The 18,023-nt window shown below is 39.4% G+C and overlaps 1 protein-coding gene across 2 annotated transcripts in view; it reads right to left on the bottom strand.

The window, feature by feature from the left end:
* Positions 1-18,023, bottom strand: part of PTCHD1 (patched domain containing 1) — a 50,845-nt gene that overhangs the window by 21,470 nt on the left and 11,352 nt on the right. For both annotated transcript variants that reach the window (XM_043537977.1, XM_037901664.2), the window contains one exon: positions 12,835-13,495. In XM_043537977.1, coding sequence (XP_043393912.1) covers positions 12,835-13,495 — 661 coding nt within the window. The remainder of the gene's footprint in view (positions 1-12,834; positions 13,496-18,023) is intronic.

The following is an 18,023-nucleotide window of genomic DNA, read 5'->3' as shown; positions in this document are numbered from 1 at the left end:
TGGTTGGGTAGACTGGGAGTTCGGAGGATGATATTTTTAATGTGGGTTGGAATTGTTTCTTTTGGAGCGTTCATTTTTGGATACTGATCCAATGCAATGTTTGTGTTTGTTATTATGACAGCAAAATGTCAGCACATTTTATAAATAGAAAAACATCTGAGAGACAAGTTTATTTTGAGAAGCAGAGATAAACAAGGCAAAATATGGTTCAAAATCTGTTTTTATTTAAATTGAATATTTAATCTGGTAGCAGAAAACGGTTTGAGAAAACCACTTTTTCCTACAGTTCAAATATTTGTCTTTAGAAAATAATCCAATACGCTTCCATGTCAAAGGCTTGTTTTGGTGTTTAAACATCAGAATGTCAGTTCTATTTCAACTTGTGGATTACTCCACTCACTCTGAGAGAGAACTGGCTGAGGCTGAAATGTCAGATCATATGTTTCTTTTAGCACATTGAAAAAGATTTGTGCTGCTCTTTAGCTATGTGCTTTTAGCTGGCTGGTTATTTATTTATGTATGACGATCCAAACTTTTTATATGCTTCTCTGAACTGAATCTGTGCTTAAAATTTTTTGGAGATTTGCTGATCACTAATAAATACTGGTCTACGCTTCAAAACAAACTTTTGGATTGTTAGAGGGGAGATCTTCAAGGACACAAAAGACAGCCAGGGGTCTAACTCATGTTGATATTCAATGGGTGCTGGGGGCCTAATTGCCATTTGTGCCCTCAAAAATCTGCCACTGGGTGGTCTTTCACATTGAAATGTGTGAAAAATGCGCAAACCCCCTCCAACACACAGTATTGTGGCTGAGTTCTTAGCTGAGGAGAGAGCATGAAAGGAACAGAAAGAGAAACATTCTGTTTGGTTAACCACACACCTGTTATGGATACAGAGAAGAAGAGGGGAGTATACTGTGGCTGCAGACGATGGAGGATGGTGCAGGGGTTTGGACCACAGAATATCTACTTTACCTTGCATGAGGAATGGGGTGAGTTGCATAGAATGTGAGAGACTTCAATCATGCTGCTAGGAAACATAAGGGGACACTGGTACTGCAGACACACAGCAAAAGCAAACAGAGAAAGTTTCCCTAGCATTCAGGTGCGCCAAACCACGTTTAATCAAGATAGAAGAGCTTTCAGCATGAATGCCAGCAGCTGGTGTAGGGCAGCAGGCACAAAGTAAGAGAGACCTCCCAGACAGATTCCCACTGCTGTCATGTCACCATATGCAAAGTACTACCGATTCTTCCTTTTATTCTATCCACTGATATTCAAAGTACTGGAGATTAGCAAATGAAAGTTAAATAAAATAACTGTTAGGCAAGAGCAGAAGGTACTGTGAGCTGACCTTCTCAACAGAGAATAAAATGAGTTTTCTTGACAGACCTTACATGAAATATATAAAATTGAAGCAACAACAATCAAAAAGAAAACTGAGGCCATGTCAACCTGCCCATGTAAAAATAATTTTTGTGTGTAACACAACAGCCAAATACCACTGTTTGAGTATGGTACACAGGAATACTACCAAAGGATGGAATGAGGCTGGGTGTATTTTAATTTGGGCAAAATCTTAGGCATTGGGCTTTGGATCTGAATTCAGAAGCCAAAGCATCTTTGATTCTGGGTTATGTTTTTTCTTTTTTGGATCCATGGTCTACTGGAATATGGAGTAGTTTAAACGCTTCCAATTTCCCCATCTGCCTAATAACACTGAAACCAATATAATTCAATAATGCACTAATTTTATCCCTTTATATAAAAGGGATAAAATTCTATACCTTTTTGCCCTGCATCCAGGATAATGAATAGAATAGAATAGATTAACATAGAAAACCATATAGTAAACTGCCCGTAACATTGAAAAACTTCATAAAAACAGGAGACAGAGTAAATTTAGTGATGGGGAAATCTCAGGTTTAGAGATTATCTTGGATACTTAGTTGAAATGTCCAAATTTATAGGCAACTCCCCGAACCTGCCATGGACCTCTGTCCCTACACAATCACCCTTGCCCCAACAGGCCTAGTCACAGATTCTCTTCCTTTGTCCCTCCCAGCACCCTGTCCGAGTGCCCGAAGATGACAGGCCTACACATACCTCACAGTTGTCTCTCATTTTGAGAAATGTCATTCACTTTAGGTCCAAAATGAGTTATATTCCATACAAATTTGGTGTCTCATTTTATTTTTGAAAAAAGAAAAGGAGTACTTGTGGCACCTTAGAGACTAACCAATTTATCTGAGCATAAGCTTTCGTGAGCTACAGTGTACACTAAGTGAGCTGTAGCTCACGAAAGCTTATGCTCAAATAAATTGGTTAGTCTCTAAGGTGCCACAAGTACTCCTTTTCTTTTTGCGAATACAGACTAGCACGGCTGTTACTCTGAAACCTGACATTTTATTTTTGAAAATTATTTACAACAGGATCATGAAACTGATGTTATGACTGAAGTTATTTACACTAAAGGAAGGAACCCCACAGCATTTATGTATGTTTCCTAAATAAATAATTTTCTATGCCTCTCCTTTTGGGCCTTTGTCATATACTGCATCCTTGGGCTACATCAGGTTGAGAGAGAGATGGGCCTGCTCCCCGCTCTGGTATTTCAGGGACACATCCGCTGTCCTCCACAAGACTGTTATGACACATGGGATTCTCTCTCTCTGTCACACACACACACGCACACACACCCCCGCCCTCCCCCGAGAAAAAGAGTCAAATTGGTTTCTGCTCACCCTCTGCAGCATCTGAGACAGGCTCAGCCAATCAGCAAACATGAATATATGCCATGTAACTTCCCTTTCTGCCCAGGGACCAGCCCACCTCAGAATTCAAAATGCATCACAAAACTTCCTCAAAATGTTCAGATTCTAGAAAGTTATTTTTAAAACAAAGTTTCATGCCCAAATTTGATTAAATTTTTTCATGGTCATGGAACATTTTTTAATGAAACATGGGAAAAACACCAGGAGATCAAAACCAGGTAGATTCTGACAATGTTTAATTTTGCTTCAAAGTTTGTATTCCTAAATTGATGCCTATACCCATGCTAAAATTTCACATGTTCTAGGCCTTTAACTGCCATGTGAACTACCTTCTCCTCTGAGCCTAAGGAAGTTTGAGAAGTTGCATATTTTGAAGATTGCTGCTGGCTCAGCAGAGATTCCTCAATTTGCTGAGACTGCAAAGAATGTTTTGACAAAGGAAAGAGGCTTGTAGAGGACTGTGAGTGTTGGCACTGCACATATCTGTATTTTATCAAACTTAGCAAAATGTTTGATCAGTTTATGGATGGCTGAAAGTTCAGGCCATTTTTATTTCTGATGAACTGTTTTTTCCATGCCTATTTTAATGCATTAGGTGCACTTTTAAATCAGAAGCTAAATATAAGCCAGTGGAACATTTACTGCATCTTTCCCCATATTTGGCAGTCTGACATCCCACAATTATTTTACATGGATGCTTCTTTCAGTGAATGTGGCTATTTAAAAGAGCTGAATCTTCTTGAACAAACTGTACAGTTTTTCTAAAGGAATAAGAGACTGCCTTTTTAAAATGGAAAGATTAACACTGAAATTTTCATTTCAGTTGTCTAAGATCAATGTGTAATTATAGCTATATGAAATAACATGTAGACTGTCTCATGAGCACAGCTTATTTTTAAATGGTTTGATATGTAACACACAGTGCTTTTGAGGAAGTGGATATACTTTTAAGGATCAGGAATCATTAAATGACGCTTACTAGATATGGTGATCCACGGTATTTTGATACAACACTTTGGCCTGGGCCCAGATAACAAACACCCCAAAACTTTGGTTGGGGAGGCTATGGTAAATCAAAATCTGGATCTCTGCTTTGCAGTTCATGCCCACCTATATAATTTGTTTAATATAATTATGAAGAATTTGATTTGTCATTACATACTTCTGGAGGCTAAAAGTGTATAGGCCCTGATTTAGCAAAGTATTATTCAAGTATCTAACTTCAAGCATTTAAATAATTATATTCCTGTTTATCAAAGCATTTATGCCCATGCTTAAGTGTGCTGATGATTTGGGGCCATAATGTTTAAATTATTCAGCCATATTCTGCTCCCACTTACATTCAGGCAAGTCGTGGAAGCTGCTGGGGTTGCACAGATGTAACAGAGTAGAATTTGGTTCATTGATTTTTTTAAAAAGAATTTTTTTTTTGCAAGGAACACCTTTAAGAACATAAGAATGGCCACACTGGGTCAGACCAAAGGTCCATCTAGCCCAGTATCCTGTCTTCCAAAAGTGGCCAATGCCAGGTGCCCCAGAGGGAATGAACAGAACAGGTAATCATCAAGTGATCCATCCCCTGTGACTCATTCCCAGCTTCTGGCAAATGGAGGTTATATTCCTAAATTGATGCCTATACCCATGCTGAACCATCTCTGATATGTTTCACTTGGGACAAGGATATGTATCTGAGTACAACATACTTTTGCTTCCTGACCTTTTATAGGGGAAAACACAGTTCTTGCTACACTAATATTTGCTGTGGATCTCACCCCAGTTTGTAAGCTATGTATTTTCTTTGCACTTGAAGAGAGCTGGGAGAACATGGCATCAAATGTTTGGGAACTATTTGTATTTTTAAATACATTTTTTTTAAATGTGAATGCCTCCTTTGCTTTCCTCAGTGGACTGGAGGCAGAATGGAGGGAGGGAGAGCAGCAGTTGTTTGGGGAAGATGGGTGATCAATTGCCAGTGGGTTTGGGGGTAGAGGATGAATTTGTTTGGAGATCTGTGGGGACAAAGTATAGGTTGAGATCAGGGGGGACGGGCAGGGGGACAGGCATGGCTGTGGGGGGGATTTATGCTCATCTAATCAAAGGACTAGAAATATTGCTCCAGGACTGATGGGCGGGACTGCGGAAGATGGATTGGAAGTCTGAGAATTTGTTAAAGTGAGTGAGGGGAAAAGGATGGATTGGGAAGAGGAATATGATTGGGGTAGGTAGGGAATCAATTGATTAGGGAGCAGGGAGGTGAGAGAAGCAGAAAAATCAATTGGAGACAGAATGCAGTTGGATCAGATTAGATTGGAACAGCAAAGGAGGGACTGAGGGGTTCAGAGGATGGATTGATGAAGAACAGAATGGACTTTTGTGGGCAGAAAATGCATTGGGGATAAGCAGGGGTGGGATGGGCGGAGGACAGGCTGGGGAACTGATTAGGGGTCTGAGGTTGCAGATATTGTATTCAGAGATGTAGTGGGGGCAGAAGATGGATCAGGGCAAAGAACTGTTCAGGGCCAGAGCATTCACTGGAGAGAGGAGGGGAAAGGGTACGGATTGTGGGCAGAGTAGCAATCTTAGAAGTTTAGGAGGCAGGGGATGGATTGTTTAGGCTGGGGTTTGTTGAAGTTAGATTGGGGGCAGATGACTGAGCTGGTGGAGAATGGGAAAGAAATGGAAGATGAAGTCAAGAAAGAGATGGGAGCCTAAGCAAAGGCAGAGAAAAACAGCAAAAATGATGAGGGAAGCTTAGGGAGAGAAATCAGAATATAGGGTTGAAGTGGGAGCTGGAAGACAGAACATGGAGAGACAGTAAACAGGATACAGAGAGCAGAGTGGAAGCAAGGGAAAACAAACCTCAGAAGGGTAAAGGGATGTGGGAGTGAAGATTGTGGGAAAGTGAGAACAGGAATGAATGAGATGGAAGGGGAAGAGGTGGAGGGACAGAAACTTGGGGAGACACACATTTAGAGGGGAGATAAAGTTCTCCTTAGGAGAAAAAGACATGGAAGAGAGACAGGCTGATAGAGAAGGAAAGAAAGCTGAGTGAAAAGAATAAAAACAAGGGAGACACAGTAAGCTTCTCATTTTTATTAATTTATGACAAAGATTGGTGGCAAAATACTCTACAAAGTCAAACATTTGTGTGTATTGTACCTTTAAATGTGGAATGAAGGAAATTTGGGAGCGCTGTTCAGGAACTTGGTATGGGACACTAATGTTTCTGTATGTGAAATTAATGTTGACACAGGATTTTAAAAGAATTTATGAATATTTTTTGTGTCTGATGAAGAATATGATGAGTGCTTTTAGAGCCCGGGATATTTTTGAGCATGGTTACATTTTAACAGAATGCAGTTTACCACTAGTAGTTTACTTCAGAGTTCCAGAGAAATGGCAGATAGACTACTTGTTTGTTCAAATCTTGGTCTAAAATCTTCCACAGTGCAGGAAATTGCACTTGGTATTTCAAACTATGCTGGGAAGGGCCACCTGAACCTCCACTGCTCTTCACATTTTCATGGTTTTGTTTAGTTACACACAGGCTTGAACATCTTTAGACTTTAGAGTTCCTTTCATTTCCATTTTTCACTTTCACATTCTGCCCTTGTCCCTCTCTCCCTCAAACACAGCCAGTTCCTACCCCGCTTTTTTAACCCCACATTTCCCTTCTCCTGCTCACAATGTTCACGTCAATCTGGTCATCAACTTAATTCCCCATTTTCCTTCTCTTGACTTCATATAGCCCCTTGTCCCATCTCTATCTAGTTCCTTTTCAACCCTGTTATAGTCTTGGCCTTCACAACATCCTCTGGCAAGGAGTTCCACAGGTTGACTGTGCGTTGTGTGAAAAAATATTTCATTTTATTTGTTTTAAACCTGCTGCCTATTAATTTCATTTGGTGGCCCCTAGTTCTTGTGTTATGAGAAGAGTAAGTAACACTTCCTGATTTACTTTCTCCATACCAGTCATGATTTTATAGACCTCTTATCTATACCCACTTAGTCGTCTCTTTTCCAAGCTGAAAAGTCCCAATTTTATTAATCTCTCCTCATAGAGCGGCCATTCCATACCCCTAATAATTTTTTTGCCCTTTTTTGAACGTTTTCTAATTCTAATATATCTTTTTTGAGATGGGGCGGCCACATTTGCACGCAGTATTCAAGATCTGGGCATACCATGGGTTTATATAGAGGCAATATGACATTTTCTGTCTTATTATCTATCCCTTTCTTAATGATTCCCAACATTCTGTTCGCTTTTTTGACTGCTGCTGCACATTGAGTGGATGTTTTCAGAGAACTATCCACAGTGACTCCAAGATCTCTTTCTTGAATAGTAACAGCTAATTTAGACCCCATCATTTTATATGTATAGTTGGGATTATATTTTCCAATGTGCATTACTTTCCATTTATCAACATTGAATTTCATTTGCCATTTTGTTGTCCAGTCACCCAGTTCTCAGATCCTCTTGTAACTCTTCACAGCCTGCCTGGGACTTAACTATCTTGAGTAGTTTTGTATCATCTGCAAATTTTGCCACCTCACTGTTTACCCCTTTTTCCAGATCATTCGTGAATATGTTAAATAGGACTAGGCACAGTACAGACCCCTGGGGGACACCACTATTTACCTCTTTCCATTCTGAAAACTGACTATTTATTCGTACCCTTTGTTTCCTATCTTTTAACCAGTTACCAATCAACGAGAGGACCATCCCTCTTATCCCAGGACAGCTTACTTTGCTTAAGAGCCTTTGGTGAGGGACCCCATCAAAGGCTTTCTGAAATTCTAAGTATACTATATCCACTGGATCCCCATTGTCCACATGCTTGTGGACCCCCTCAAAGGATTCTAGTAGATTGGTGAGGCATGCTTTCCCTTTACAAAAACCATGTTGACTCTTCCCCAACAAATTATGTTCATCTATGTGTCTGACAACTTTGTTCTTTACTATAGTTTCAACCAAACAGTTTGCCCGGTACTGAAGTCAGGCTTACTGACCTGTAATTGCCAGGATCACCTCTGGAGCCCTTTTTAAAAATTAGCGTTACATTAGCTATCCTCCAGTCATTTGGTACAGAAGCTGGGTTACAGACCACAGTTAGTAGTTCTGCAATTTCACATTTGAGTTCCTTCAGAACTCTTGGGTGAATACCATCTGGTCCTGGTGACTTATTACTGTTTAGTTTATCAATTTGTTCCAAAACCTCCTCTAATGACACCTCAATCTGGGACAGTTCCTCAGATTTGTCACCTAAAAAAAATGGCTCAGGTTTGGGAATCTCCCTCACATACTCAGCAGTGAAGACTGATGCAAAGAATTCATTTAGTTTCTCTGCAATGGCCTTATTGTCCTTGAGTGTTCCTTTAGCATCTCGATCGTCCAGTGGCTCCACTGGTTGTTTAGCAGGGTTCCTTGCTTCTGGTGTACTTAAAAATTTTTTCCTATTACTTTTTGAGTCTTTGGCTAGCTGTACTTCAAATTCTTTTTTGTCCTTCCTAATTGTATTTTTACACTGCATTTGCCAGAGTTTATGCTCCTTTCTATTTTCCTCACTACGATTTAACTTCCACATTTTAAAAGATGCCTTTGTGCCTCTCAGTACTTCTTTTACTTTGTTGTTTAGCCACAGTGGCTCTTTTTTGATTCTCTTACTATGTTTTTTAATTTAGGGTGTACATTTAAATTGAGCATCTATTATGGTGTCTTTAAAAAGTTTCCATGCAGCTTGCAGGGATTTCACTTTTGACGTTGTACCTTTTAATTTCTGTTTAACTAACCTTCTCATTTTTGTGTAGTTCCCCTTTCTGAAATTAAATGCTACAGTGCTGGGCTACCATGGTGTTTTCCCCACCACAGGGATGTTACATTTAATTATATTATGGTCACTATTACCAAGCGGTCCAGCTATATTCACCTCTTGGACCTGATCCTGTGCTCCACTTAGGACTAAATCAAGAACTGCCTCTCCTCTTGTGGGTTCCAGGACTAGCTGCTCCAAGAAGCAGTTATTTAAACGAGAGCTGTGCAAAATGTTCACAGTGAAAACAAAGATTGTTGCAAAAATTCCCATATTTAGCTCAATGGCTGTTACAGCACTCGTCAGAGCCATATAAGATTCCAATCTTTGCAGATCTTCCTGTCCTCCCTGTGCCTAAAACCTCATTCGTATATGCTGAGAGTAGAATCTTGCCCTTTTGGGACCAGGTGGAGAGGCTCCAGCTGTACTTCTGACTAGTGCTGAAGCTCACTGAATAGCATATCTCAGAAGCCTGTTTGTTTCAGCGACTTTATTTGATTTCTGCTTTGTTTTAATAAGCATTGATGAATCCTAATTGTGGTACAGAAGCCTGTCCACAACATAAAAGCCACCACAATCAAGACTTAGTGAGGCAAAGAATTCAATAAGTACAGAAACTGAAGCTACCTTTTCTGCACTACAGATTGTTCACTGTTGGAGGGGTTGAGGCAGACACAAGGTAAATAATTAAGAGAAGGATTTGTCAATAAGCTATTAAAAATAGTACACAATTAATTGAATACTTTGTTTTGCAAATATATTGCCTGATTTATCGGTAAAAACAACGAGGAATCCTTGTGGCACCTTAGAAGGCAACTCCCATCTTTTCATGTGCTGTATTTTTATACCTGCCTACTGTATTTTCCACTCCATGCATCTGATGAAGTGAGCTGTAGCCCATGAAAGCTTATGCCCAAATAAATTTGTTAGTCTCTAAGGTGCCACAAGGATTCCTCATTGTTTTTTTCTGATCCAGACTAACACGGCTACCCCTCTGAAACCTGAATTATCAGTCTGGCTGTATGTAACTGGGCAAATCATCTAAAAACATTCAGTGAATAACTGGACAAATATTGTGAAATGTTATGAATAAATTATTTGAGAAATATTATTTGACCAGCTGTAGTTGATCACAGTGGTGGCATAGTGGCATCTGTGTAAGATCAGGATTTGTATCAGGAATAAGTATTTTTTTTCGGTCAACTTTTTGCTTGTAGTCATGAGATCATGGATTCATAGATTCCAAGGCCAGAAGGGACCACTGTGATCATCTAGTCTGACCTCCTGTATATGACGGGCCACAGAACTTCCCCAAAATAATTCTTAGGGTAGATCTTTTAGAAAAATATCCAATCTTGATTTAAAAACTGTCAGTGATGGAGAATATACCATTACCCATGGTAAATTGTTCCAATGGTTAATTCCCTCACTTTTAAAAAATTGCACCTTATTTCCAGTCTGAATTTCTCTAGCTTCAATTTCCAGTCATTGGATCATGTTACACCTTTCTCTCCTAGATTGAAGAGCCCATTATTAAATATTTGCTCTCCATGTAGCTACTTAGAGACTGTAATCAAGTCACCCCTTAGCCTTCTTTCTCTTTGTTAAACTAAATTGATTGAGCTCTATCACTGTAAGGCATGTTTTCTAATCCTTGAATCATTCTCGTGGCTCTCCAAAACCCTCTCTAATTTCCCAACATCTTTCTTGAATTGTGGGCACCAGAACTAGACACAGTATTCCACCAGTGCCAAATACAGAGGTAAAATAACTTCTCTGCTCCTATTTGAGATTCCCCTGTTTATGCATCCCAGGATCGCACTCACTCTTTAGGCCACTGTGTTACTCTGGGAGCCCATGTTCAGCTAAGAAAACATGGGTAAGTAGTAGCTACCACACTAAATCACAGATCAGAAATCCTATATTCTCTGAAGGTTAGTAAATCTAGGGTCTGATCTAGTCCTCGCTGAAGTTAACTGAGAGTATCTCCACTGACTACAATCAATGTTAGATTGAACCTCTAGCCTTCAGTTACCTAAAGGGAGACTTTATATTTTAAATGTATATATGTGAAATATTTGTTGAAATCTGTTCAGAATCATTCTATGTCCTGCTTTACTTTGCTGTCAGAAGAAAAAAAAATTGTGTTTCCAATTGTCCACTTGATTAAACCAGTTCTCATTAAAAAATGTACATCTGTCCTTCATGTCCATGTCTGATTTTTAGGAGTTTATATTAATCCATGCAAAGCATATGGAGGATTCAAGTGAAATGGGCTATTAGGTTCTGACAGTTATTTAGAGTTTAATTACTTGCTAGAAACTCACTCCTAAAAAAAGAGTAATACACTTGAATTAAAAAATAATGTTGGTCTATAGCGTTTGGCAATCAGAGGAGATCTGGAGTAAAACTGTATTAGCTCACCCACCTTATCTCTCAAATATCCTGTGACCAACTTGGCTACAACAACACTGCATGCAAATTTACCATAGTTAACTTTTCACCCCTTCTCCCCCCCCCAAGAAGTGCATATTGCAGCATATTCATTGCCAATGAATTAAAAATGTGAAAGGTTGTCTTCAAGCAGAGTGAGATTTGATCCCTTAATCTAGCTAACATTTCATATTTCAAAGTCACTCCATGCAAAATAGTTTCATTTCTATGGATGGACTTTTAGATTTAATTTTTGCAGTGAATATTCTCTTTATAACACACACAGAAAAACAGGATATTTTGCATAATCTCCTTAGTTTGATCAAGGCGTTTTTACATTACATAAAGTCAAATATATGAAAACAGGGCAGATGGCTAGCCTCCCTATGACTGAAAATTCCTGCAAGATATTTCCTTTTGATCATGTTACATTTTATTTTAATTTTTTGGATGTGATTTGAAAATCAGAATTACATGCTGCCTCTGATGTGACATTTGAGGGTCTGCTTTCTGTTTACTTACTTTTCACTACGTATATTCTGCACCTAAATGGCTGCTTTATAAAATGTAACATCCTTTCAATTAAACATGTCAGGAGCACAAGTATATTATATGCACATCATAGCAGGCCTAGTTTTGAATATAAAACAATCCTACTGAAACATGTAACATCAATACATGATGTGACTTAGTAATTGGAGATTCACTTGTGCTGAAAATGTGTAGTACTGCACACTGATTTTCAGCTGGGAAAACTATCAAATCAATGCATGTGGTATTCTTCACAAATTAATAATGTTGCGAACAAGGACACGTCAGACACCTGCAGTGTACAAAGTGTTTACCATTCATGAACTAAATGCAAAAGCAAACAGAATGAGCTTTCCAGCTATCTTTTTTATGTCCACTAGTGAAGTCCTCTGCCTGCTCTGATTTAGTGCCAAGTTTCCTCAAAATGTGCCTAATCAAAAGACCCTTGAAGTCAATAAAAGTCTTTCCACTGACTTCAGATCAGGTACAATCTGACTCTCCTAGTCTTGATACCCAAAAAATTATGGTGCAAGTGGAGTATAAAAATAGAGACAGACAGAAATCTCTGTTTTAACGCCACCAGCCACTAGGTCTGCACAGGACAATCTTCATTGTCTGTCAATACTTTAATCATTTGCAGGGCTTGATGCTGAATGGTGTGAGCTGGCCTGGTCAGCAAGAGACAGGGCATATTGCTATTTAAACTGCCTTGGCAAATTCACTTTTTTCAAGTGAAATGCCACAAAAAACTGCCTACTACTGCATTTATTCCCTAAACAGACTGATTAAAACATAAGTCCATGATAAAACAACAGTGTGTACTCAAGGGGATACAGTTACTGTTCTGTAAATGAAAAGTGCCCCTTTTATTTACCAAGGCAGCTGATATTTTAATTTCACAAAAGGGTCCTGTGCAAAGGTTTCCTTATAAAGCTGAGTACCAAAAAACATAATCAAATTTCCACAGAGAAGCTGCTGTTGGTTCCCCTCTCTTGCATAATATACTTCACTAGCACAAACTTGTCTCTATCTGCCACATGAGCAGAATGTCATACCAAATGGTGCTACAGAACAACCGAGTCCCTGTGGAGCCTTTTTTTTTAATGTCCATAAGCATTATTATTACAAATACCAGATGAATTCATGAGGAGGAGGAGTACACTGCAGTGTCACAGTGAATGGGTACTGGGATTCATGCAGTGATACTTGGCTTCTTTTCTGCTGCCCGTGAAATATGTCAAAGAACCAGAAACCCCCACCAAAAAATAGAATGAGATAATTACCTAACATGATGAAGGGAATTCCCAGGAAGGTGGAATTGTATTTCCCACCAGTCAGATTGATGATTCCAGCTGCAGTCAGTGTGGCTAAGCTCACCGTTAACAATCCTAAAAGGCCAAGCCAAGGTTTGCTGCGGACACAATCCTGCATGGAACAGCAGAGTATGGCCAAAGTGACCACAAGGACCAGGCTTGTGGTCAGGTAACGTTCTGACACCCTGCTCGTCTTTTGGAAATCCTCCCTCAGCGAAGACGAAGTGAAGGGATACATTTTGACTTTCCTGTTGGATTTCTGGAAAAGTTCGACAGTGTCACGAAAGATGGATTCCCACTTTTCTGCTACCATGTCATTCAGAGAGTTGATCGCCTGCAAGTAGTAGGTGAGCTGGATGGCTTCTGCAGACTTCACCCGATCTTTGCTGTGCACGGTAACCCCGCCAAGCTGGTGCCCGTTATACACTTCCCTGCCATCCTTTAAGTGAGTGATTGGATATGTGATAACAAAATTAGTTCGATTAGAAGATCGAGCAGACTTTAGCTCCTCCAGTACATGCACTATGTCGTCCACTATGCAAGTCTTGTCATTATTCAGGATACATATATGGGCAAATGTGTAATTGAAACCAGGTCTTTGTACTTGGATCCTGGTCACAGCTGAGTGCAACTGTAAGGAGGAGAAAAATCACACATATTATTCATCAGTTAATTGTGCACCATAGCAGGCAGAATGACAGCAGCTTTGTCATCTCAGTCCATTTCCTATTTACTCTAGGCAAAAAAAAATTCTAATTGCTACAATATTAATGGTAAGCACATTATAAAAATGCAAAACATGCATTAAAGTACTGATATTTTCCCCCAATTTCCTTTACTCATAACTCAATTATGTTTTGACTTCTATAAATGCTAGGTGCATCTGCTGTTCACCCTCTCCCAAAACAAAACAAAATATCATTCCAATAAACTAGAATGCTTCATTTCCAAGTGAAGCAAAAGGCACAGCTACAGACTAGCCACATTATGGCAATGTAATAATAATCAGGATTGCTAAATGATCACTGCATCAGACAACTATCAGGAATGCAGTACAGAAAAGCAACATGACAGGTCATTTCAATGTGCCACTAGGCTGAGGTGTAGTAGACCCTGTTGACTGGTAGTGGGAGAGTTAACCCTCTCTCAGGACAAAGGAAAGATCACAGCTGCATGTCCTATGTGCCAGGATTGTCAGGATAGCAGGACCAAACTATCTGGCATTAATTAAATTGTAGTCCTATCCACCCAAACTACAGCAAAGAGTTGAGATGATGAGGGAGGCTAAAGTTAGACGTTAGAGCCTCCTGGAAGAACATATTAGCTGGCAAAACCTTTTATTTTAGGAGCTGCTGGTTGGGGCCTACTACATTACAGTTGTATCCCAGCTCCTTTTCAGAGGTGCTTGTATTCTTCTGAAGCATACTGTTTAGGCTGAAATTTTCCATGGTTAATCTCTGACCAAAAGTGAATTGTTCTGGAAAATGTGAGCAAAAAAGGCTGTTATTTTTGAAAGAGGAAAAGAGTGGGAAAATTGCACTGTCCCCATGGGAAAAATAAAATAAAATCTTGTGACTTCTTTTGAATCAGCTTCCAGCTAAATCAGGTGGAGTTAGAAGGTTGAAATTTGGCAGGGGAATAGCCTTAAGTATAGTGAAGGCCCATTCAGTATTCTGGTGAAAAAATGTTTTAACTTGGCAGTGTTAGGAGTCTTTGCAAACTATATTGTTTATTTTGCATATGGTACCCTGATAAACTTATAGAGGCAGATCCTCAGGACGAGTAAAGTCCTCTTTGTGCTGCTGTAGTGGTGCAAAGGGTACTTAAAACTGCCGTAAGGAGGCAAGAGTCCATGAAAAGCCAGCCGTATGATAGCCACTCTTTACACAGGGTATGGGAGTGGCTTGGGCTAGAATGTCATGTACTCCGACCATCCTGGCTGATGGAGCAACCCCTTGAGGGCCATCATCGGCTGGTGCAAGTTAGAAAAGTGCTGAGGTTGCTCTAACTTGCACCAGGAGCTGGCTTGGCCTTTGGCAGCTTTCAAAATCAGAAAGGTAGGAAGGTGTCCTTCCTCTGGCTCACCTGGGGATCTAGCTCAAAGTGCTACACTCCATAGGCCCCTGAATTACTCTGAAATGATCAAGACTGCTTTGAAAATGCTTCAGGGAAACATGGAATCTGGTCAAAGGGACCCCTTGCCTTCTCAAAGTGTAGGGGAGTAAACATGGGGCTGGGAGCCAGAATATCCCAAATTCAATTTCCATCCCTTTTTCTGACTGGTTTTAATAATTCAATGTACTTCCCAATCCCTGTTTTGTGAAGGCTCACAACACTCCTTGCAGAAGGCCAACAATATCTTTGACATTTTTCAGATGGGTTAATTGAGGCACAAAGCTGACTTAACTTGACCAGGATCACTTGGTGTGTGGCAGAGCTGTGAACAGAATCAGATTATAGACTCCTGTCTCATTCACTTGAGCACAGTTCCCCTTAGAAAAAAAGGATCCAGTCTAAGTGCTTGTGTGTGTATAGCCTATAAAAGCTGTCTACTCATGTTTGCTTGACCACATTTGCCGTTTTTGAGATCTATAGATAGAAAAGCCCTCTGTAGGTGCAAAGTGTTCTAATTAGGTCAACTTTAAAGACAGGAAAACTGACATATGGAAAAGCTCAATGATTTGCTTGTAAAGTGCAGGGGTTTGCCAGTAAATCAAAAGATCTTGGTTCTCCTGATTCTTTGGTGTCAGGAAAGTCTCTTGTTTCCTCATCTGTAAAGCAGGGATATTAACACACATTTACTGATGAGTTGGGAGATTGAATTAGAAATGTCTCTAATTTTTTTTAAATTATGAGTAATTATAATCTGACCTGCTGCCTGGCAGGACAGAGAGCACTGTCCTAGGGAAGAAAAAAATCCTTTCCTCTTTATATTACATTTGCTGCCATCCACAGAATCCCGGGGGATTCTCAGTTTATACAGACAGTGAAGGGACTGAATTCAAGCAATATTTAGCACACATGTTTTCTGTAGAAGAAAACTGTGATTGAAAAAGAAAATGAGAGAAGGTACCCACAATAACAATGGAGCTTGCAGGCTCTGTTGGTGGAGATGGATTAGCTGTCTAAACACAGTGGGTTCAGCGTAGCCAGAATTTCACCATATTTGTAGAAAAACGTGCATACCATGTATTATTTCTTTTCCCAGTGATCCGATTATCTTGTAATTATCTTACATAGTCCACTATTGGGATAAATCTAGTTGAAATTGTCTCCAATTCTTATGATGATATAAACAATATGTGTAAGAAGAAACAAAATTCCTGCCCATTGAACTTGTTTGTCTTGCAATTATGTGGCTTGTTTTACTTGCATTTGAGTAGCTTTATTTTCTGTAAAATTATAGCGCAATACTGACAACGTGAAGCTAAGTTGGGAAAAGGAAATGAACCAACAAACCTCTCCAGAGGATTGGAAGGATATAATGTTAACCAGAGTATGCAGGCTAAGTTCTCCCTCATGGAGAGATTACAAATAGGAATTTGTGATTAAAGATTTTTGCACAACAGTCCTGCAAAACAAAATAGAAGACTTCACAGGAAAATGCTGGAGGTAATGGGTCATCTTCCTGTCTTCTGAGACTGACCCAAGTTGAAAGGCTTCTGTTCTGTTTGAAAACTAATGCAACAGTTATTTCAGGGATATATCCTTCAACTTCATGGTGTTAGGGAAGTGTCCTGAAATCAAATGTAGATATCTGTTTAGAGTTTTTGTGGTAGCAGCCAATAAATATATTTCATCAACTATATTTGTAAAAACAAATGCCATTTATAGAAGTGTAGCTGACAAGAATAAAATATTTTTTAAAATGGAATTATCTGCTGCCTGAATTAGATTAGCAACTGATCTCTTTGAGGAAGGATGCACAGAGTAGGATGCTGCAATTTAACCCCCCCAAACAATGATATAACTTTTAAAAATAATATATATTATTTTAAAATCTATATTAAAATAATATGTATATTATATATAATTTAAAATATATATTATTTACTCTACTTACCTATTTTGCCTCAACTCTGCTGTATTTCCTTTTCTTGTGTGTCCGAAACCTTTTCTTATTTAGGTTAGAAAATAATTTGTACTGCCAACAATTCTGTTTATCTTTACTAAAAAGCTAGTAGCTAAACATGGTATTTGAAATACTCAGTCTCCCTGGAGGCCATCATTTCTGATTCAGAGACCAGATCATATCATGTAGTGTGGTCTTTTTTCTGCGTACTGGCAGAGCAAATGGGCTATAATACTGGCTTAGCCAGACAGACGGGATATCTTCTGAGCTAGGAGAAGGCTCAAGTAACCTGGAAATGGCTATTGGGCTTCCCCACTCTGCCAGCATAGGGAACATTCCAGGGATGCATCAGGGAAGGAAGGGGAGCAACCAGAATGCACTGTGCTCTGGCAATCCCTGGATAGTATAACGGCCCTTGAAGGTTGTTACAAGATGGTGCGATTTAGAGCAAATTCACCCCTGGCCAAGAATCAGAGATGGGTGGAAAAGTGATGTAATACCACCTTTCCCTTCATATCCTCCCCACCCTCTACATGCACTGAGCACTGTTTCAGCCATAAAGAAGGTTGACTCACACCTTCATCCTGGAAGCAGATACATTCAGTACCCTGCAGTTTACTAAGTGCTGTTTTCAGACCAGATCTTAGAAACTAAACCACTCTTGCTTGTGTGTGAATACTAAGGAACACTCGGGAAGAATTTGGTTTGGTGCAACAGCATCATAGAATATCTACCTCTCCACGCTGATCCATCAGCCTGTGTGTCAGTTGGCTACTTCCCTCTTTCCCAGAGACAGTTGTAGTTCCATGGCTCTCCTTATATGAAGGCATTTTAGGAACTTGATTGTTAGATTTGCATTGAATTTTTCATTTAGAGCAGAAATCCAAACTCTTTGTTTTGTAGGATATAGAATATGTAAAATGCTTTGTGCTGAAAGGTGCTATGAAGTTAAATGATTACACTATATACAACTTCATTTGAACAAGGTATATTATGACATCCCTTTGGGAAAGTGTTTAGTTTAGTGAATAGTTGTGACTACTGTTTAATTGGGACAGCATGAGGATACATTTAGATATTGCAGAGT

Source organism: Chelonia mydas, chromosome 1 (assembly GCF_015237465.2).
Source record: "Chelonia mydas isolate rCheMyd1 chromosome 1, rCheMyd1.pri.v2, whole genome shotgun sequence".
NCBI lineage: Eukaryota > Metazoa > Chordata > Testudines > Cheloniidae > Chelonia > Chelonia mydas.
Note: the sequence above shows the minus strand (reverse complement) of the source record. Positions and strands in the feature narration are given on the sequence as shown.